The sequence below is a fragment of the Apostichopus japonicus genome, chromosome 1 (genome assembly GCF_037975245.1).
Source record: "Apostichopus japonicus isolate 1M-3 chromosome 1, ASM3797524v1, whole genome shotgun sequence".
Classification (NCBI taxonomy): domain Eukaryota; kingdom Metazoa; phylum Echinodermata; class Holothuroidea; order Aspidochirotida; family Stichopodidae; genus Apostichopus; species Apostichopus japonicus.
In genome coordinates this window covers 17947229-17969965 of record NC_092561.1, presented here as the reverse complement: position 1 = coordinate 17969965, position 22737 = coordinate 17947229, and the positions used below count along the sequence as shown (strand labels likewise).

At 34.0% G+C, this 22737-nt stretch overlaps 2 protein-coding genes across 2 annotated transcripts; both read right to left on the bottom strand.

Annotated features, from left to right (window-relative positions):
* Window positions 1-641: 641 nt before the first annotated feature.
* Window positions 642-8176, bottom strand: LOC139969624 (acetylcholine receptor subunit delta-like). Its single transcript, XM_071974746.1, has 7 exons — window positions 8043-8176; window positions 7034-7191; window positions 6657-6701; window positions 6223-6332; window positions 5393-5509; window positions 4265-4991; window positions 642-3707 (listed from the first exon to the last, which is right to left on the bottom strand). The coding sequence occupies exons 1-7, from the start codon at window positions 8146-8148 to the stop codon at window positions 3552-3554; spliced, it is 1419 nt and encodes a 472-aa protein (XP_071830847.1). The 5' UTR covers window positions 8149-8176; the 3' UTR covers window positions 642-3551.
* A 6622-nt stretch (window positions 8177-14798) lies between these two features.
* LOC139969616 (neuronal acetylcholine receptor subunit beta-3-like) lies at window positions 14799-22053 on the bottom strand. Its single transcript, XM_071974734.1, has 7 exons — window positions 21858-22053; window positions 20651-20808; window positions 19818-19862; window positions 18938-19047; window positions 17487-17603; window positions 16194-16932; window positions 14799-15166 (listed from the first exon to the last, which is right to left on the bottom strand). Exons 1-7 carry the CDS (start codon window positions 21919-21921, stop codon window positions 15017-15019), a joined length of 1383 nt encoding a protein of 460 aa, XP_071830835.1. The 5' UTR covers window positions 21922-22053; the 3' UTR covers window positions 14799-15016.
* Between the last annotated feature and the right edge of the window lie 684 nt (window positions 22054-22737).

Here is a 22737-nt window from a genome sequence, read left to right as displayed (position 1 = left end):
CAAGTCAGCTTACATTAATCAAATTGCTTTTATCGTCGGATGGTTCCTGTTAATATCTTTGTTTACCCAAAAATATTATTTTACCCAGATTTCCACCATATGAAAATTACACTTGTGTACCCATTGTGAATTAGTTTTGGCCTAAGCAGGGTATTAGTTGATGTTAAAGTGCAACACATAACATTTAAGAATTAAAATTCGTAATAAAGAAACAAAAAATATGCATAATCATATAAATAAATGTCAACATTCTGTTACTTTAAATTGTTTTTGTTTTTTTCGAGTTTATTATTCCGATTCTATTGTAACCTAAGTGTGACTTTTAGTCCTGGAACTCTTACATCATGTCTAGAGATTGACAAATGTCACTCTGAGCTCCCGAATTTCCGTTGAAATTGAGTAAGGTTTTAATAAAGAGGACAGCAAATACAGTGATGAAAACTACACTCACCAGTCGGTCCATAACCAGGGCAGCAGTTCGAGCTGGAATCTTTGGTTGCTGATAACAATTAAAATTACAAGACGCATGCACAAATCAGATGAAGTTTGTAAAATGTTCAAGAAGCAATGGATATATGGAACAATTTTAATTTCTCACAGAACCCTAGGAATGCCGATCTTTTTTTTTTAATTTAAACAATTAAACAATAAATAACAAAAAAGGCAAATAAATTAAATTTGAAATCAGTCTTTGATGAGAATTGAATTTTCGTGCCAATGTTTAACCTTTTGTAATCTACCCTATTTACTTTCGTTGCAACATATTTCCAAATAAATACAAACAAATACAAACAAACAAATACAAACAGACTAATACTTGAATTACGAACCAAGAGCCGATGAATTTTTTAATGTAAAGATTGTTCTGCAATTTAAAGCAAATTCATATTTCAGGACACACCATGGTTCTACCTCACCCCACCCCCTCCCCCCACTAACATAGCACTATCATTGCAAAAATCCGCTCTCAAGCTGTCCTCCTGGTGTGCTGCTATGGAAGCCATCCCATAGAAGTGTAGTTTTGCTGCCAAAGTAATCGTCATGTTTGTTGATAATTTAACTACTTTTAACCTCATTTTCCTCATTAGTAGTACATGTCATTAATTTAACTTATTCCTTTGAATTTCGGCACTTCCTTGGATTTAATTGTCACTTCTATATCTAACAATCTATTTAATTGTTCCTTTTTTGGTTCACAAGAAAAGGTATGTTCCGTTATTCAACATATAATTTGATTACTTGTTCCTTGATGGTGCAGAACTTTAACTGCTTTTCTTTTCCAATTATAGACTGCATTCGAAATTATGAACATTTTCTGTTTCTTATTTTACATAACCAATGTTACATTTGCTCAAATAAATGAAACGTATGTGTTGTAACGACCTTCAAACTACATGAATAAACATACATGTTATTCAAAGGGACACTTGGATTATCAGTGTGGTGACAACAACTATCTTCTTCAGAAGCTGAATGTCATTAAGCGTCTGAATATCCTACTAGGATCAAAACTTCAGGCCCACTTACTTTTACACATTCTCTTACACATGATCTTTAGTGGATAATCAGTATGCTCCAGGTTTTGTTTTGTTGTTACTTTAACATTTGGTAACAAAAACGTTATAATACGCGATGACAAACCACAAAGGAAGTTGTAATTCCTTATCAAACCCGATACAGATCGTATATACGATTTCCAAAGTTTATAGCAGATTAATAATTGTTCTTACGAGACATTGATGTAGTTACAAAACTTATATATCTGTAATGATTTTTACAAATCAATAAATCATAACCAAGTAAAATAATTTTTAGTCAAAAACATTGGAACGCTTACTAATAATGTGGTAAATAAATGTATTTACTTAACTAAATATGTAAAACGAGAAACAGTAAGCAAGTAATGATATAGTGTGGAGAAATCAAAATTTATTAAAGGAAGGAAACAATAGACGTTGCACAAATAGCTCACAGATCACAACTATATTACTTTTTTGTGAGACAATTTATACTGGTGAAATGTTATTATTTTTTTGTAGTCATTTTTTCTGATATGAGACTCACTCATTGATAGTAATATAAAGAGTTTGTTAAAGTTAAAACATAAGATAAATGGTTCCATTTATATAATATATGCTACATAATTTTATCATTTTACTTAAATTTTACTTAAAAAAAACTCATTTACTCAAATGCAAGAAACATTTTAGTTAATAAAGAAGTCAACTGTCAGGCACAAAGACATTTTATATAGAAAATGAAAACCTACTTAAACTATTTTTATTCGTCTTACAGAATAAAGCGTGTTTTACTGGTGCGATAAATTTACATTTCTAAATATGTTTGTTAATATATTTCAATAAATAAAGTTTTTCTACCAGCATAAAGTGTTTTTAAATGTTCTTCAACTTAATCAAAGCCAGAATGATAAGAAGTTAGTATTATTGAGGTGCTTGAAATGTTTTTTTCAACTGTCTTAGTATTACTTCATTAGTTAATTCTGAACATTATCAAAATGAAGTATAGTGGTTGTGAAAATATTTGAATAATTGTGGATGTTGTTGTACCGAGAAGTATATAATAATGTATGTAATACAGTTTAACCGTTTCATCAGGGTGCTAAAATCAATTCCTCTTTTACATGTCAATTTTAATTCATGTTAGGCTTACCCTTTTAAATATAGAGTTGTAGCGTAACTCCTTCTCACTTTTTATATATTATTCACAACTAATAACATTACTTAAACACCATTACCACGAAATCAATTTTTACCATCAATACAATCGAAGTATATTTACATTGCTCTTAAACGTTCTTGCTAGATGCCTGCAATATTGCTACTGTAAGGCTTATTTTAGGTAGTTCGGGAACGGTAAGCCCGGCCTTACACTGATACCGTAGAACCGAGCGTGAAACGTGAAATAATCAGGAAAAGCGGGTACTGCATAATATATGTCTTCTTTTATTGATTCAGGATAAAACTGTAACTTGTAACTTTAGATAATTAAAATGTACAGAGCCCGAAGTCTACAGACGTAAATATAAATTACGGAGCCTACTGTTCTACGTCTGTAGACTTCGGGAGATAAACTTCAACTCCTCGATATGTCTTTATCAAACACTTAAACCCCTGATTCCAAAATAACAAATTAAGACGCGTTGCACAGGGCACACGCTCTGCCCTTGAACCCGATTGGTGTAAACTTTTAACTCACCCCTTACCAAACTCTTGATTGGTTGAGTGCCAACCTGATATGCAGACGAGCATATGCAAATGGGCACTCAACCAATTTGAACCAGTTTGGCTGTCTTCCAACCCCGAATCATTTAAAACAAAAGATACGCTTCTAATAGCGCGTGATTTATACCCCGCCACACCACAGCGCAAACCACCAATGCGCGAGCCATGGGTGACGTCATAATAATAATAACTAGAATACGCTTCACAATAACAATAACTAGAATACGCTTCACACTACCATTGTTATTCTAGTCTTTATTGCGATGTTGATGCTAAAAGTTGATACAAGTGTGGTGATAATTGAACAAATTAAAGAAGGTACGCTTCACAGATATCACTCGGGAGTTCTTTATTTCCGGAGAAATCGATGAATGTTTTGATGCAGAGAACCATAAATGCAATGATGAACATTGTTCCAATCAACCGATCCATTACCAGAGCAACTGTTCTGGCCTCAATTCTTGTCTGGTGATGATTAAAACGAGAATTCATTTGCAGTGGAAATAGCAAATAACATTAAAAATATGAACAATTTGAAGAATTTGATTCGTAGAAAATAGTTTCTCGAAAAGCTGAGAACATATTTAACATTAAGTAACATCAGTAGAAAAATGTGACTAACGGTCATTATTTGCTTTCATAACTCAGCTTTGAAAAATAATATTATTGACTAATTTTGTAAACAAGTTGAGAAGTCACAAGTAGGTAGCTGCTCAGATTGGACAAAGTAAAATGGTTTTGTGATGGTGAGGAAGAACAACGTTATTCGTGAATGACAAAGGTTAATAACTGCGATATAGGAAACCTTCCTTAACCACATAAAATAATGTACCAACGTATAATCAGTCTGATATAAGGTTATACGTAATGTGCATAATGAATTGATTAGAATCTTAAGACACGGCAATATATAGGTAATGTAATCTTTTTTTCCCAACCTGATTTGCGTGTATTAAATCTGTTTTACAATTATTTCATAATTCAGTAAATACCACGATAACTGTAAAGAGAATAGCTCATACCTTCTCCGATCGGCTGACAAGTTTCTCCAGACTAGCTAATGAAACACCCTGATCATTTCTATTAGGGCTTGACTCCGTTAAATTTGTTTGTGCAGTTTCGTCATGGAGGGTGCGAATCCTTTCACTGTAAGAGGGAACCGCGGTCAATCGAGGCAGATAGTCTAAACATAATTTTCTCAACCAACGATACTTCAAAGCCAGAATCGCACTATCCCCGTAAGCAATGTTGATATTAACCAATGAGAAAGGTACAGTAGCACCGGCTAATACGAAAGTGGTAGTAAGGTATGCACTCAATATTGGTGATCGCTCGTTTGTTGCCGGTAAGATATCAGCAACTAGAAGCTGAAATACGGTAAGGCCAAGAACCATCGATACACTTAGGAAGATTCTCTCTCCACTATCAGGTGGAGCAACAAAAGTCATAAATGCCATGATGCAAAGGAGGGTCGAAGGTACCATAAGTGTTCTGATGTAGTAAGTTGGGTTACGGTCCAACATGATACAAACTATCGATGCACTCACATTGGCAACGGGAAGGTTGGTTGCGAAGTCAGGTATCTGGAACGTATGGTTATGGTTCGTTATCTTGCTAGATGTCCAATCAGTGCTTTGAAGGGTGCGATAAAATGACGTCTTGCTATTATAAATAAGTTTTTCAGTGTGTTGATTTTGAGCGAAGATGAGGAATTGGCAAACTTGGGTGTCAAACGGAAAGTAGTAAATACTGTAAAACAAGCAGAGTGAATATTTTATATCAAAGATAAGTAAAACAATTGGTAAATGTAATAAATACCACCCTTTTGATAAGTGGAATTACTATTATGATGGAGTGACTCAACTAAAGTGATATTAAAAGCTGCCTGTTGGAACGCTATTGACTTGCTAAAAGTCCAATTATTGCTAGTAATTAGAGTAGTTACGAGAGATGTAATAGCAACATCAGTTTACATTTAAGTTGTTCTTTGTATTTAAAATGCGATAGTAATTATTCAAGTAAATATCTTTTTTTCTTTAACATTTAAATCTGTACCTTTTTGGGACTATAATGTGTATGTGTAACATGGGCTGGTACAGCCTCAATAAGACCAATGCAGGGATAAAAATAAACTTATAAACATAACTTACTTAATCGGACACTGTGTTGCCACTACAAGAGGAGTCCCAAGGCTAACGGAACCATCCGAGGTTAACAAAATTGATCCTCTTTCCGGAGAAATGATGCTCAGGGAATCACTATCGAGTCTGCAAATACAAATTAAACAAACCTTGAATATTCACATTTAACAATTATAACGTTATCAGTCTTCTACGGGACTGCAGTATACTAATAAAATATTCATTAACTTTTTGTCGTTCAATCTTTAGGTATTGGTAATGAAAAGCAGAAGAAATAGCATAATTTAAATAAAATTTCGAGATGTAAAAGTGAAAAAACGGATTAAAAAGAAAGGTTGCCATTTCGAGACAAAAGATCATTTTTCAAGGAAATAGTCTTAAAAAGTAAGTTTTTAGATAAACGGCGGAGTTTTGAGGTTTGCATGATCTATTTCCCATCTGGCCTAGGTTAGTTTCTACAAAAAGTAAGTTGTTTTAGGGAAGAATCCTAAAAGGCTATCGGTTCTCTAACCCCCCCCCCCCCCTCTCCCGGTTTTGTTTCCAGAGCGGTGAAGAGGAGGGTAGATCGAGGGATATTTTAAACTCAGTTTGTGTATTATAAATATTATCAAGTGCGTTTCTGTACTCTTTGTATCGGTATGTTTTCTCTTCCAATCCTGCACACATATGGGCCCCCATCGACCATCCGCCCCCCCCCCCCTTCTTTGGTAAAATCCATTAGGCGAGTACCAATGCCTGTATATGGAAAGTACGTCTGTACTCTGTATTCAGTCTCATTGTTTGATTTCCACATTCCACAGGTAAAATAACTCTTCACCTGATGGGTCTAATATACTCACACATTAGGGATGAAAACCTTTGGAGTCCATATTTCGTCCATAAAAATAATCACTATATCTTCACCACCAAACTCAGATGCATTCCAGGAAAGTCGTCCGTCTGTCCATCTCTAAGCAGTAAAAACAATACTGTTGAACTAACGACGAGAATAGTTACTTACTACGGGCACAGCCAAATATTGAACTATATCTCATTGAGAATACATACCATTGGGTTTAATATAGACATGTTGGCCAAAACATGGCCACAGTGCCTTGTAGAATATAATTGTAATGCAACCGAAATAAAATATACGGAGTTAGAATTTAAGAGATATCTGAAATACCGAAACCAGTGAAGTGGATATTGAACTCGTCTGCCTTTAAATTTTTAGATTTATTTTAAATAAAGAATTCTAACAGATACCAAAATATATCAAATGATTCTCAATTACCATTGTCAACCATGATGAAGTCGTTATAACTTGATCTCGTTCATTCTGATAAAAATAAAATAAGAATCCATAAAACAATGCAGTAAAATGGTTTACAGAGTTTACAAGAATATTTCACCAATATAATTTAAAAATATTGCAATACAATGTTGAAAAGTGTTAACGGCGTGGACATGTAAACAAGCATTAGGCAACATGATAATCTTTTCATAATAATAATAATAACAATTATAATAACTTAAATCATAATATTGTATTCGAGAAAGATATATTAACAAAATGCTCTTCGCCTTTATTTATCCACAGAGAGTCAGCTATAAAGTGAAAGTAATTCTATAATTGTGATCTTCACGTTAAAATCATATAATTGCTCTTACCAGGTCTAGCATTGCATAAAACTCCATCGTCATTATTACATGGACAGGGTCATCGGAGTCAAGAACAGGCCTCTCCCTTGCTGAGAAGTTGGCCTGGTTGAGTAGGTAATCTCGAATTAGAGCCTCATTACTCATTGGATACCTGGCCTCTGCTACATCTTAATGTTACGAAATGTGACAATAACGTGATTCGAGTTTTGCAAACTTTGCATAAGGCTGGGTTTTAAAAAACTAATCGGAACTAAATTTATTTCACCAAAGAACGTGCATATATTGGGCTATTTTTTCACGCCTCAAAACTTAAAGAGTAACGACTTGCGTGCTAATTTCATAACTGTAAGAATTGTGGAAGAAAGGCAAATCAGAAATGCTTATATCACGAATTTATGTCTGGAAGAAAAGGTATTGCCCTGACTTTAGGAGGAAGCAGTGGTTTCTAATACTTATAGATCTACTCCGCATTTCACATGAGGTGGTGATATATTTACGTATCATTTTACATGAGGTGGTGATATATTCAGGCCTCATTTTACATGAGGTGGTGATAAAACCAGTCCTCCATTAATGGAATTAGATTTTTAATACAGAGTAATGGTACTTTCAAATGTGTCATCCTAAAAGAGGTACTCTCTTTACAAATAGTGATTACACTTACGAGTTTCACTGGATATTAAGTAAATGATGCTTCCCGGCCTTATTTCATATACAGTGATACGGTGATGATTCATTCACAGATCACTCTATATTGAGTGATAATATCTTCATGGCTGACTTTCCATAAGGTAAGGATACATTCACGATTAACTCTATACACAGTGATAAGGTCGGTTTAACTGAAAATTGTCAATCTTCTTACTGAATTTTATTTTAAAACTAAAACAAAAATACTAATTGAGAATGATACAAATCTGACTATGGTTCTAAGTAAACGGAAAACTGCGGTTGTCTTTCAATGTCTTATCTTTTAACGTTTAGTTTTAACGATAACAAAACGGTGGTATAGCCTTACCTTGATTTAATACAAAGATGATAGCAACCGCGCACAGCAAATAACATAAGAAATACTTCATAGCTACTGAGAAGTAAGCTTCAATATTAATTATGGCGTGAAGCATTTGAATTACGGAGAGTCCGCTCTGACAATGTCTACTGATGTGCATTAGTGAAAGGTTTTATCGGAAGTAGTTTTGCTGCCGCAATATTCAAACCTGATCATTTAAAGCCTGAAGCAAACAATGCATTCACTTTTCCATTTTGTCATTAATGTAATACTAAGTTTTCATTTTTCAAAATTGATGAACCTTACGAGATTTTCTGCAAACAAAGAATCAGCTCTCTCACTTTCGCATGCATGCAATTACAAGAAGACAGTTCCATTAATGTTTTCTTAAAAGGAAAACATCGTTTTCGTTTACAATTTTGACGAGTTTTCATAAAATGGAAAATTATTAGCTATGAGATCAGTAAATATTTTCAATTAGCACATTTTAGCTTATGAGAAGGAGGAAGGTGGGGGGTATTCATTTTTAAATCACATAGTTACTTGTCATTACATCTTTTGTACATTTTGGTGCTAAGAATAAACTATGCATACCAGGTATCACGACAGCGTTTTATTAGACGGTGACAGTTTCTGGTAACAGCAAGGTGCTAATAAACATGTTATTTGCAAAACATGTCTATTATAGACAAAGAAAGTTTAATTTCCTAAAATAATATATGATTACAGTTGTACAGGGACATTAAGTTCAAAACAGATAAATCATTTAGCAAACTTTGCCAGTTTTGTCGTATTTTGTGATAAATTCAACTTGCTTAAACAGCGTCTGTTTTTAAAGGCTCTTAAGTCGAAGGTGCGTGATTCGTGCAAATTTCACGACTTTATTCAAGCTGGTGCTCCCCAGCAAACACAAAAACGTTTTTAAAACGTTTCGTCTTTTGTTTTGATAACGTTTTTTGTGGTGTAGTAAATCTGTCACGAAAACGTTTACAGGCTATTATTTCAAAACATGTTTTCGTTAAAACGTTAATATAACATTAATATCTCATAACAACGTTATGTCGACGTTTTCATAACACCACATTAAACGTTAGAAAAACGTATTTTAGAGGCTCTTTTATAAATGTTATGATAACGTTTTGTGTTTACTGGGCCATACCGAACTCGTTTGTATCAATTTGATAAGGTTTCCATGTTAGATTATGCTTTTAACATGATTTTGAAGATTTCTGAAGATACATCAGGTACTATAATAGTCTATTTTACCAGAAATAACCTCGCATGGAATTCGATGGCGTACCCGTACTCCAGTTTATTTTCCTGTACTCATATTGTACTTGCAGTCATGGTACTCAGTGAAAATGTCAATAAACTACTCCTCGAATGTGTACTTGCATATGTTATTGTATTAGAAACGCTGAACTCGTACTTAAAGGTTTGTATCCCATCTAAAATTATGGTAGACACAGGTGATGGACAAATTTTACTCAAGAGAGATTTCTCGCTAAAATATCAATCGTGTTATAAAAAAGTTGTTACAGTCGAAGAAAGATATTACTCACAATAATCTTTATGAAGTCTTTATCATCATGCTTTGTACTAGTCTACGGTTACTGCGTCATGGATGATTTGAATCATAATATTCGGCATTTATTCGATCAATGTATTCATTACGATCATTTCTTTCCATTATGCGTTAACGCTTGTACTCTTTTTATAACTTGTTTGCATCATCTCCAACTTAACTGTGACTGAGTAGGCATTTATTTTCCGTTTCGATGTAATTTACTGACACTTCATTATTGAAGTCGCAGATCAATGTAAGATCGATGTAAAAGAAATAAATCAGTTCACTGTGACTATACCAAGGCCAACTAAAGTTAACCTTATTTAGGTCTCATTGACGGAAAGGTATCAGCTACTTTCGTTCAGCTATACATGAGACTTCCGAGCCATTACGTGATTACTTTTATCAGCATAGAAACCAGTTTCTAGAGACCAGTTTCTTTTATCCACTTTCTAGTGACTTATCATATGCTTAATAAATAACTGATAATTCAAGCAAACTGACCATGCAAACATTCTAAAGGAAATTAGACGTTCTTATGATAGCTTGGAAAATCACAGTGCAAAATTGTAATCACAAGCTTCCTTTTAATAATGCCGATAAAATCCTTATTACAATCCTACCTTGGTTTACAAAGCTATTATGTGCTCAAATACCACTATCAAATATATTTCATGGTTTGGCGATGAGAATTAATTACTTAGTGAGGCTTTCAACGGCGGATATGAGTCTTTGACACCAACTCACCTATGTAATTAAAATATGACATCTAAAGTACAATTTGCTGTCCTCGTAATCATCATGACTACCTGATAATTGGAAGCTCTTGTGTGAAAACGTGATACTTATCTCTCATTTTATTTACATTTTCATCAATTTTGTACTCTGATTTCATTATGCACTCGTGATTGAATCTTCTTTGTTCAATGTTTTGAGTTTCTATTGGTCTTACAAGAGGTTGAGTTCACCATTCTCGATGTATGCATCTGTACAAAATGTCATACTAACTGTTATTCAATTATTAAGCGGGTTTTACTTTCTAACTTAAACTAGAAGCCTATGTCTATGTAATTATTTGAACTTGGAGGTGAAAGATGTAAGGTATTCAATGTTCTATCATGGTAAATTACCATAGGTCTATACCGTAAATTCAGTTGTGCCTGTCAGTTAGCACTTTAGAAATGTGAAGTGAAGAGTAGCTGATATTTCATAGGACAATCACTTTAACTATCAATTCTCACACACGTGCTCTGTACTGACGTGAAATTGATGATCTATGCCCGTATGTAACAACAAATGTTTCTGTGAAAATCATTGTCTTTGACTGGTAAAGAGCAAGGTGGAAATAAAAGTTATTACTTTAAGCCTTCTGACCAACTAATAACGTACGTACGGGCTTGAAAATATTTGCTCTCCAATCGCTTTGACGTCAGAGACAGGAATGTGATATCTTGCATAATCATGATATCTTTAGGTGGAAAGGTTAACTGAAGGACCTGTTGACTGTTACCTTAAGGATATATATGTTTTTTGCAGTACTAACGATTTGATTTTGATATGTTCCTGTCAACGGTAGTTTATATCTCTAGCATAGTACCGGTAAATCCTGTACCATACAACAATGCTTTGGGTAAGGTTAACATGTGTGGTTGAAAATCGTATCGGCGGGCATTTTACCATACAAATGGTATCCTTTCACCTCATTAAGGAATACATAAAAATGAAAATTATATTTATCTCAATCAATTACGGTAACTTTGCATCAAAATATTTCTACTAAATCTTAATTTGTTCTGTATCATAGTTTTCTTCAAATTCTGTGAGTGTGTATCCTTCCCTAGATTTTGTTAAAGTTTTCAACAATCCGATATCTTAAATTAAAAAATCACAGTGCTTTAGTGCATAGGATCCCATGGTATTACTGAGATAGAGTTATTAAATCTGTTATTAGCAGAATAGAAATCAGAGATAAAAGCAAAACAAAGGTGGGAAAAGATAAACAAAGTACATATTTCTTCGACCGTGTAAGTGTTAGCATGTGTCCTCAACTGCTGTATGTGTCTCATATGTTTTAATATATTTCTGCTCAACCAAGATGAATACAAAGTAGGAAAAGAACAAACAGTGAATAAAATAAATATTACTTAACTACTACACGAAAAAAAAATTACAAATATTAGCATATAGAACGTAAATAAGAAAGACTTTAGTTTGAACTCACAATAAGAAATGAAAATCATGAAAATGAAAGAAATAAGATTAATAGTATTAAGATTAATAATATTAAGAATTATAAAAAGCAGACTTATTCAGCGATAACGGTCACAAAACACATCACAGATATGACCCTGGTTAACAATAACCTGTCAAACATAGACACAATTCCTACAGTAAACTTAGTTTCGATATTGACAGCTAACTTGACATTACATATTACATATTTAACTATCAAGAGCAATGATTTGACCTTGCCACGTAGCTCATTAATATTTGTTTATATTAATATTACTCGAGAAAATATTTTAAATGCAAAATTACATCTGATCCATTCCCCGAACCCAATATGGGCAGATTCCTATGTCAATCTATACTTTAAGGTTATTTAGCTCGAGTGCTTGCCATACCGGTCAGTAATATCAGAGCAAGCATTTAACTTTGAAGGTTAAACTTTGCAATGTCATTCAGGTGAAGTACTTTTATGGTGAGTGTCTCATTAACAGCCGACAAATAACCAAGATTTCCCGTTTCAAGAAAGTAAAATAATTAAACCTGAAAGTAGGCAATCGATTAAAAAATCGTCTCGTCATTGTTTGTCTTTACCACTCAGACTATTAGTGGTCACGAGAATTCTGAAGTCCATGGCAACGTTACAACAATCACGAGAGTCGTTGAACAAAATATCTACTAGTTGTTTGCTCTGTCATACTGCAAAGAGTAAAACATTCATCTCATAGGCTATCAACGTCTTGGTCGTTAAGTTATATTATCTTTGGATTTATTGATGCAACACTACCACTAAATCAAATCATTGGGTTAACGATTTAACCTTTATTGAAAACAGAGAGAAGAGTCCTTTCAATATTTAAATTAATGCCGTATTTTCAATGGCTGGAGTGTGATTACTTCAGGCCCGAAGGTCTTCTGGAAATAAGTTTCAGAATTGAACGAAAATCTTAAAAATAAAAGTGATAATAGGATAAGTCATTCCTTAAGTTCAATATACAAACCTCGTTATATTTGATTTTATTGCTACGTAATTGTTTTAAATGGTATGTTATGGTATGGTAGCTGATATTACCTTCGTATAACGATAGCATAGCGTCAACAACAAAAAAACACCAATATTCGACAGATTTTGAAATAATGTGAACGCTCCGAGAAAATGGTTTATCATTATTAATCCTGTTTTACAAGATGGATTTATAATAATTTGTTTGATAGGCCATTCTAAGATTGTTTCACTTCGCAGCAACATTTAATCAAACATTAAGCGATAAACAGTAGTCACAGGTTGCTTAAATTCCTAGCTATGATGAATCCACATTTCCAAGAGTCACCATCCAATCACATGTTAAAGAGTGTCCACTAACTGGAAACACACTAGCAGAAATTATGTTATTAAGTTTTGAAAAAGGCATCCAACTTAGATAATTAAGATTTCGTGGATTTCTCATCGAATGTTATCAATATCTGACATATATATGATGTATGCATATATATATATATATATATATATAGGAATAACGGAAAAACTGTTAAACAACTATGCTGCATTTAGAGAAAGGCTGGATCTCGAGTGAGATACAATAATTGAATTAGGTAAGTGATTGGAAGTAAAACAGCCAATGTTTGGTTTTTGCAGAGCTTTCGAGCAAAACTAGCTCTTCTTCAGTGCATGATCACCGAAAGTGACCTATATATAGTGACCTATATATATATATATATATATATATATATATGTATATATATGCATATATATATACATATATATATATATATATTGTTACGAAGTCCAGGTACTAGGAGGTAGTCTTTAAAAATGAATCTAATCAGTGTGTCTTGGTGGAAACAAACCACTTAACATTAATACAGCACGTACCGGTACTTTAAAGTTAACTTAGCGAGCGTATAGGTACCTCGGGTTGGCCGGCTGCCATTGGGCTCCTCGCCGAGGTGTCCTATATAGAGGGTGTATCCGGAAGCTTCAGGACAGCGTAAAATAAATAACAATTCAGGAAGGGAATATGTCCAAAAAGAGAACAGGTCTTAAAGTGGTAGCAAAAGAGAAGCAAGTAAGAGTCAAAAACAGACGGGTTGGTAGTTTAAAGAAAGACCGGAACGGGAAGATGTGTCTTCAGGGGTAGGCAGACCTCATAGTTCTTTAACGTGGCGTGACAGACAGACTGGTGCCACTCGAAGAAGAGAACAAGCCACTCCTTGGAAAATTATTGTCTTTCTTTTCTTTTTTCTTTCCTATAAGGTTACTTGACCGTAACCTGAAACTGCGCTAATTGTGCTCTATGCTTACAAATTAGCATAATAATACATGACCACTTAAAACGTACATAACAGCAATAAGCGTGGCAAACTCTTAAAGTAACATGCTGCATCAAACAATATTTCCTATCAGGTTACTTGACCGTAACCTGAAACTGCGCTAATTGTGCTCTATGCTTACAAATTAGCATAATAATACATGACCACTTAAAACGTACATAACAGCAATTAGCGTGGCAAACTCTTAAAGTAACATGCTGCATCAAACAATATTCACCGTCATAGTAAATTGAAGAAAGTATTGTGGAAGAAATATATCGTTAACTTTTTTTCACTTGTGATGTTGATTAATAACTCCCCCAAACATTGCACGTTGTAATTCAAATGGTTCATTCTGAAGCATATTTAGAATATTACTTACGCCTAAGCGCAAGTTTGTGCTTCTTAATTCCATTCACAAATTATGTTTTGGGGTGAAATTTGTTCTTAAAAAATCCCCCGCCGGACGATGAAGTTGGTGGGCAGTGACCATCTTCCTACCCATCCCCCGGCTTTACCCTCGCCATCGATAAATACCTCCACAAAGCCAAATTAACAAATTCATGTGCGTAATCGCATCTACGACACCATACACACACAAGATAACATTAATTAATGACTTACATGATCCTTGTTCCGCAGTTCTGTTAACTATATACAAGGTAATGTTTTGTCAATTACTGACCAGTGATTATTCTTACTTGCAGACGAGATAAATTATTTCTAAATTATCCTATGTCATCATTCATCAAACATATTACTTAAAGGTGCAAAACCAAGTTTAATTTGCCGTATAATCGTCTCCTTTGTGAATAAATTAAACACAATATATCTTAACATGCATTAAACCTTCTGTAGATGGAACAGTATCGACATAAAGTTAGTATTCCTTGCAAGAATAAGGAGGTACTCCAGGGTTTTGGTTGAATTGAATGATCGTACTGATGGAGAAGGTTGCAAAGGCTATGAGGAAGGCGAACAACAGGAGTTTGTCCATGACCAGAGCAACTGTACGAGCTTCGATCTTGTCCTGTGGAGTTAAGAGAAGGTAATTCGTGATTCTTTAATTTCTTAAAGTGGTCATAAGTTTGCAGTAAACCGATGTGTATTTGAATGCAAAGCTAGAATGAAATATAGGAATAAAGGAAATATACGAAATAAGGAAATATAAGGTAATATAAGCTGTACGTAAAAATGTGTGTACACCTGTTGATCGTCAAGTTGAACGATGGCTTTAGTAAACTGTGGTGGAGTATTTACACAGGGCCCTGATGTTGATTTCCTTACTGCGTCATTATCTGATTTGTGACCGACAGCTGGATGTGGTAGTCTTGAACGCAATACTCATGTTTTGGGACTGTTTGTTTGGTATGTGATTGTCTGGTCACCTTCATTCTGCATCAGGGAGGGTTACGGATGATCGTTAAATAGTCACTGGGTACAATGTTTGGCTTTGGGAGATCGGTTGACTGGATCGTGCTGGAATGTGGGGATGTTTTGATGTTGTGGTTTGTTTTTTCTAATGATTTGTTTTAAGTTCATGTTGCCGTTTTGGTTTTGATGTTTTGCATAATTTAAAAGGTTCTTAACGTAGGTGCACACAAACTTGTAACACATGCAAATGTTGGCAACTGTAATAGAAAATATATTTCTACAAAGACAACATGGATCTTTGAAGATGCCAGTACAGGTTGAACAGCCGACAATTTAAAAACAAATCGGCAATAGTTACCGTTAGAGTTTAAACGATGTTTACCGGCCTATTAGAACTTTTTTTTCAAATAAGAAAAGAATTCAACTTATACACAAAATATCTCTACGTTTTGACAATGAAGTTATGTGATTGGGCTACACAAATGTAAAAATTTTGAGTGATCAAACCTGAAAGAAATAGATAGCAATTGAGAGCAAATGTGAAAGACGAAGTTGGTAATCACGTGTTTTTCTAAAATTTGGAATATGCAAGTATGTATGGGAAACAATTTATTTAAACAATTATTTGACGTTTCAAAAGACGTTTTATTATATTCTATAATTCTCAATAAGGTTCCACTTACTTTCTCTCTTTTACTGACGTTGTCTTCATGAGTAGATGGCATCACTGGAAATTCGCTCTCGAATTTATTTCCAAGTATTTCCTTCGTTTGGACCGGATTCATGTGATTGGTTCCTACATTCCGTATTCTTTCCGTGTATGAAGGGACCATTGTTATACGAGGCAAATATTCTACGAAAAGTTTCCTAGTAAAAGAAAACTTCAAGAGGAAAACTTTGCTGTCACCATATGCTAATTTGATATTCATTAATGAAAATGGTATAGTTAAGCAAGCCATCATAAAGTTTCTACTTAGGTACTGATTGAGAATAGGTAAGCCTTTAGTTGTCGGTAAAATGTCCGCTACTAGGAGTTGAAATACAGTTAATCCAAGAACCATTGACACTCCGAGTGATATTCTCTCTCCACAATCAGGAGGCAAGCAGAACGTCGCAAAAGCTAGTAAACTTAAAACCGATGAGGGTATCACAAGAGTTGAGATATAGTAACTTGGATCTCTTTGAAGGAAAAGACAATACACGCCGTAACTTAACAAGGAGGTAGAATTATTTGGAGTAAGTCCTGGCATTAAATATTCCCCGTTGTTACTAGTGAAGTTAACGACAGTCCATTCATTGTTATCGTCTTTTGCAGTTGCGTCTATTGGAGATGACGAAATGAGACTGATTTTTTCGGAGGGTTGATTCTCGGGAAAGAAGTATAAAGGGCACAGTTGAGTATCGTAGGGGAAGTACTGAACCCTGTATAAAGAATAGATAAAAATGTTGTTAAAACGCTGAGCAATTGTCGAAAACTGAACAGAACACCCAAGAATTCTGAAGAAACACAACTATTGCAAAACAGTCATTTGTATTGCTTTTTACCTCGAAGTAAAAATGGTTCCTGCTGTTAATCACATGATGGTACGTTCAGCACATCATTTCCAGTCACCTTAGATCACATTGACGTTTATTATATGATGTTAAATATCACTTTATGAGGCGTTATCACTTTGCATCATACGGTGAATTCTGTTCTAGATATAAACATATACACGAACAGAAGTCCGTACCACTCGACCACAGTGATTCTGCTGGTGTGTTAACGCGTATAAATTGGCTTTGAATAACTGTCTAGATATACACACACACAATATTCCGTTGGTTTCTGGTGTTTTTCGTTTTTTTTTTTTTTTTTTTTTTTTTGCTCTGTAATTACATAGTACTTTAATTGTGAAATGTTTTCACATATAAATATGCACCCAACGTATAAGATGAAAATAGTGGAATTATCTATTCAATTCATTGTTACATACATTAGACTGCATTTAGTTGAGAGTACTATGGTAGTTGAGAGGCTGACCGTGCCATCTGAGGTGAGAAGGAGCACACCCCTGCCCGGGGAAGCGATACTCATAGATTCCGTGTCCAACCTGAGCAAGTTTATGAAAACATAAACTAAGTTATTAAGTACATGACGTTAAATGACATTCAGCAGAAACAAGAACAAATTCTCTCATCGATGTTAACCTTATGACATGTTCGCAAATACATCACAATATATAAATATATATATATATATATATATATATATATATATATATATTTATATAGGTAAGTGATTGGAAGTAAAACAGCCAATGTTTGGTTTTTGCAGAGCTTTCGAGCAAAACTAGCTCTTCTTCAGTGCATGATCACCGAAAGTGACAAGGAGTAGCAGGAATTGAAACTGTTTTATAGAGAAGATGTCGGCATGGTTGTAAAGGCAAAGCGACTTACTGATTTCTGCTGAATAGAGCAGAAGTTTTAGAAATTCGGATTATTTTAATCCGCGTCGGATTATTTTAATCCGATTCCGTCGTAATTGTAAAGGAATTGTTTTGGTTTATCTGGGACGGCAAATCGTTTCTGATGTTTAAACCGCATGCGTGTTATTGCCATTGACCAGAACGATTCTTGGACAGATAAATCTAGGAAAGCGAAAGAAAATTTCTGGGAACTAAACCTAAAGACCACGGCACCATTCGGTTTAAACATCAGAAACGATTTGCCGTCCCAGATAAACCAAAACAATTCCTTTACAATTACGACGGAATCGGATTAAAATAATCCGACGCGGATTAAAATAATCCGAATTTCTAAAACTTCTGCTCTATTCAGCAGAAATCAGTAAGTCGCTTTGCCTTTACAACCATGCCGACATCTTCTCTATAAAACAGTTTCAATTCCTGCTACTCCTTGTCACTTTCGGTGATCATGCACTGAAGAAGAGCTAGTTTTGCTCGAAAGCTCTGCAAAAACCAAACATTGGCTGTTTTACTTCCAATCACTTACCTAATTCAATTATTGTATCTCACTCGAGATCCAGCCTTTCTCTAAATGCAGCATAGTTGTTTAACAGTTTTTCCGTTATTCCTATATATATTTATATATATACATATATATATATATATGTGTATATATATAAATATATATATATATAAATATATATATGTATGTATATATATATATATATATGTATGTATATATATATATATATATATATACCGGTCGGAATGAGTTATTTAAGGCGGTCTCAGTAAAAGAGGACAAACCCAAATCTTGAATCTCATATGTTGTTTAACAGTAATAACTAAGTAATAACAGTAATAAATAAGGTTACTAGCAACTGGTCATGTTCTTCACTCGGTATTACTTTACTTTTGCTCGGTTCGGTTGTAAAGAATCTAGTGTTAAATGTTGGTGAACGAGAGCAGGATAAACTTACGAGTTACTAATGAAAATGCTTGGGGTCCAGATCTCTTCTGGATACATTGCAACAGTAGTCTCGTTTCCAAAATCTGATGCATTCCAAGCCAGCCTGTTGTCTTGCCAACGCTGTAGATGAAATAAAAAGTCAAAATAAAAATATAAATCGATGAGAATCTAGCTGATGTTAAACAAAGAAATGAATTTAAAATTCTTTTCTTAAATGACTTCGCCGTAATGAATAAGCCTTGATATTTTGAAATTTCAGTATTTCCCCGTGTATAAGTATGAGGGCAATAAAAATGTATACAAGAGCATTGACAAATTTATAGATTGTGATAAGAAAAAAACATAAAAACAATTAGAGAGCAGACATAACAATATCCAAATAAAACAAAACTGATAGCAAACTGCTTATCCACTAGAGAGCCTGTGTTAGAGAATGTGTAAACGTAACACGGGCTGACGTTGCGATCCTATCAGGATCTTCTTTTGAGGCTTAATGACAAGTAACAGTAACAGAAGGGACAAATACACAAACAGAATTCCATTGCATAGGATATATCGTAGGATATAACAGTGCTTTCTTTAACTATGTTTGCCTGATTATGTGGACATACATCTTTGCTCATTAAACATAATTGTTAAATTTTGTCGCAAATTGCAAGATAAATCAAATCATATATTAAATTGAAAATAAATATAAAAAACAATTAAAAAAAAGTAAAACAGTTTCAAAATGAAGCATGTTTTTCTTCGCATTAATGAATATGTATGCCAAAGATCTGGTAAATTATAGATAACATGCGACAAAATGCAAGTAGAGCACTTTATTTAGAATACAACGATATCTAATGAAATAGTTTACGAACAGTTTCACTTGAATACATTAAACCAACCAAAGAAATCCAACAGCCGGTGGTTAAAACTTGATCGCGTTCATTCTGTGAATAAAAGTTAAAACAAATGTTTGGCTTTGTACCTTAACAAGAATTTCTAAAATTCCTTTTTTTTTTTTTTTTTTGTCGTAGCAACCGCGGAATCATCAATCTCAGAGTTATTTTACCTTAAATTGGACATAATGTATGGAAAGATGGTACACTCAGTTCTAAAAATAGGTTATATCATCCTGCCCCGAATAGGCGGTAACATAGATGTAACAGGTCTTTAGACGTACTGTCTCTAGACACTGATTTCTTTAATCTTTAAGAACAAGTTCATGTGTATAGAAACGTCTAAGTTACAGATTTGGTTTAAAAACCATGTCAACAAAACTGAGAGAGTGAGAGAAGGTGAGAGAACGGAGCAGTCAGGGGCAGTTTTTGTTTTGTAGTAAAAAAGCTTCAAAATTGCCCTTTTTCTTAAAAACTAGAAGTGCCCATTTTTGTCACTACAGTTATAATATAAACATAGTGCCTTCATATAGCAACATTTATAGAAAAAGTAATGTTAATGTGCTCTTTTCTTGTGAACAAAACTTTCAAGTATTGCTTTTTTTTAACGGAATACGAGTGGTTCCATTTTGCTGGAAACATTTGACGTGACAGACGGATTTGACTCCTCAAATTTAAGTCATATGTCCATCTGCCCCCCCCCCCCTCTCCACCTCAAAGTACGTTCCCTTCAATTGAACCCCCTTTCGCTACCCTGGTATCTGTAAGCAGCTTAATATAGAACTGATATTTCGAAAAAAATATAGGTTACTGCTGTAAAAAAAAGAAATCAAAATTACCAAGTCCATCATTGTAAAAAGAATCAATCCCATTGTAACGTTAACACTGTCCCTAGAGTCATCGACAGGTCTGTCATTCGTAGAGTAATTGACTTGACTCAGTAGGTAATCACGTATCTGTCCTTCATTGTTCTTGGCATACCCAGTCGACACTTGCACTGTGTATGTTAAGAAGCGTTAAGTATACGTTAATTATATAATTATACGTTAAATATTTTATGTCACATGTCTTCTGTCGACCCTTGGTTCTGAACCGGGTAATGTCTATGCATAATATAATGTAGTTAAATGACAAGCATGTTCGTGGAAGTAGTGAAAGGAAATCTAATCATTTGGAGGAAATAATTCATAATACATAATACGATCCAATATTTTGTTAGCTGTAGAGATCCACACAGTTGTTAATATGTTGTGATACAAACAAAATATGTGCACATTGAGCTTGCTTTTTTTTTTCTTGTTGCTTTTTATTGCCATGTCATGTCAATTTCGTATTCTTAAGAAAACGAGAAAGAACAAATTTATACCTAAATTGAGGAAAGATGATTTGTAAAACACATTTCACGAATGAGCGGTAAGGATTTCAATACTTGTTTCTGAATTCCAATTTATTCATGTTGTATGGTGAGTTAAGTTTCACATTGTGATAGCACCATACCATCTTTCTATATGATTGACGTACACTGAATCTGAACCTAATTAACCTCAATTTGCACATGAGCGATGGAGATTGGAACGTCTTGCATATGAACATTCAAAACATTACATTAAATATTGTTTTCGATAATTTTCTATTAGCAATGAATTAACGTTCTTTTTCTTCACTCTCTTACTATGAACCTTCAAACAATTGCACGAATATAAGAACAAATCCTGATAGAGTTGTATACAATTATTAGAAATATCACATGTTATGATCAGAATATCAATTCGACTAAACAATTAGCTGCTCTAAAATTTGGCACACTTAATAGTGCATGCTTAGATCATATTACTGCATAAACATGCCTTCAAAATTCGTTAAGACGCAATAATGCTAACGTGTTTCAATAAATATCGCGTTAATTTATAAAACTAGCTTATATCATTCGTGAAAAAATAGCATACGTGAAAACATTGACCACTCAGTCTTATTTGTAAGCAGACATGAACTTCCATTTATAAACTCTTTGCTACTATTACTATAAATGCATGATAACATACATACCTGTCGCTGCTATCACTGCATGCATAAACCATATCCAAAGTATAAGATCCATTAAGGTGCTCATTGCTGTACAGTTTATGTACTGTGCTGGTATATTACAATGCAAAGCAATAAACCGAACGAAGGCCGATCTAAAAATAAAACAATTTTGGCGCCACAAAGCAATACTCTCTATCGATAGCAGAAGAACAAGTCTTTCAAAATTTGACGACGAGTTTCCTTGTCGTTTAATTTTGGTAGTATCGAAAGTGGTTACCTTCACATTTGTAGAACAACAGAGACTGTTTATGAAAGAGGTCATTAAAAGGATTGATTATTACGTCTGCAGAGACAGACTTACATTACAGATATACTTTGTTCGTATATCTGTACTATTGGTATTGTAATGGCATAGAACCAACGTAACACTTACGTTGAGAATTAGAACAGTTAATTAAGAATTGGTGCACTCATAATAATAAAAGCAATATGCGTAAAGAGGACTTGACATTAATGACCTGGTGTTATGTCGACACGACGTAGAATTTCAATCATGAATAAACAATTTCCCTTTCTATGTTTGGATTTTCGTCACGTGAAACATTTAAATAAATATTTCTGTTAGATGTCATATACCGGTGGATGGGGATTTCAATAAGTTTGAACTTAATATATTCGCGTCAGAAAAGATTAAGAACCAAGTTACATCACGGATGTTTTTGTAGAGTAATGGTAAATGCTAACAAAATCAAAGTAGTGACAATGGCCCAAATGTCGTTTTTCAAAGCTGCGATAAGGCAATTTCGTCCTAAGCAAGCGAAGCTATTTACAACAATACTTTGTCGCTCTGTTTAGCTCCAACAAAAATTCCTTCAGTAACCGAATAAAGTTGTATTATACG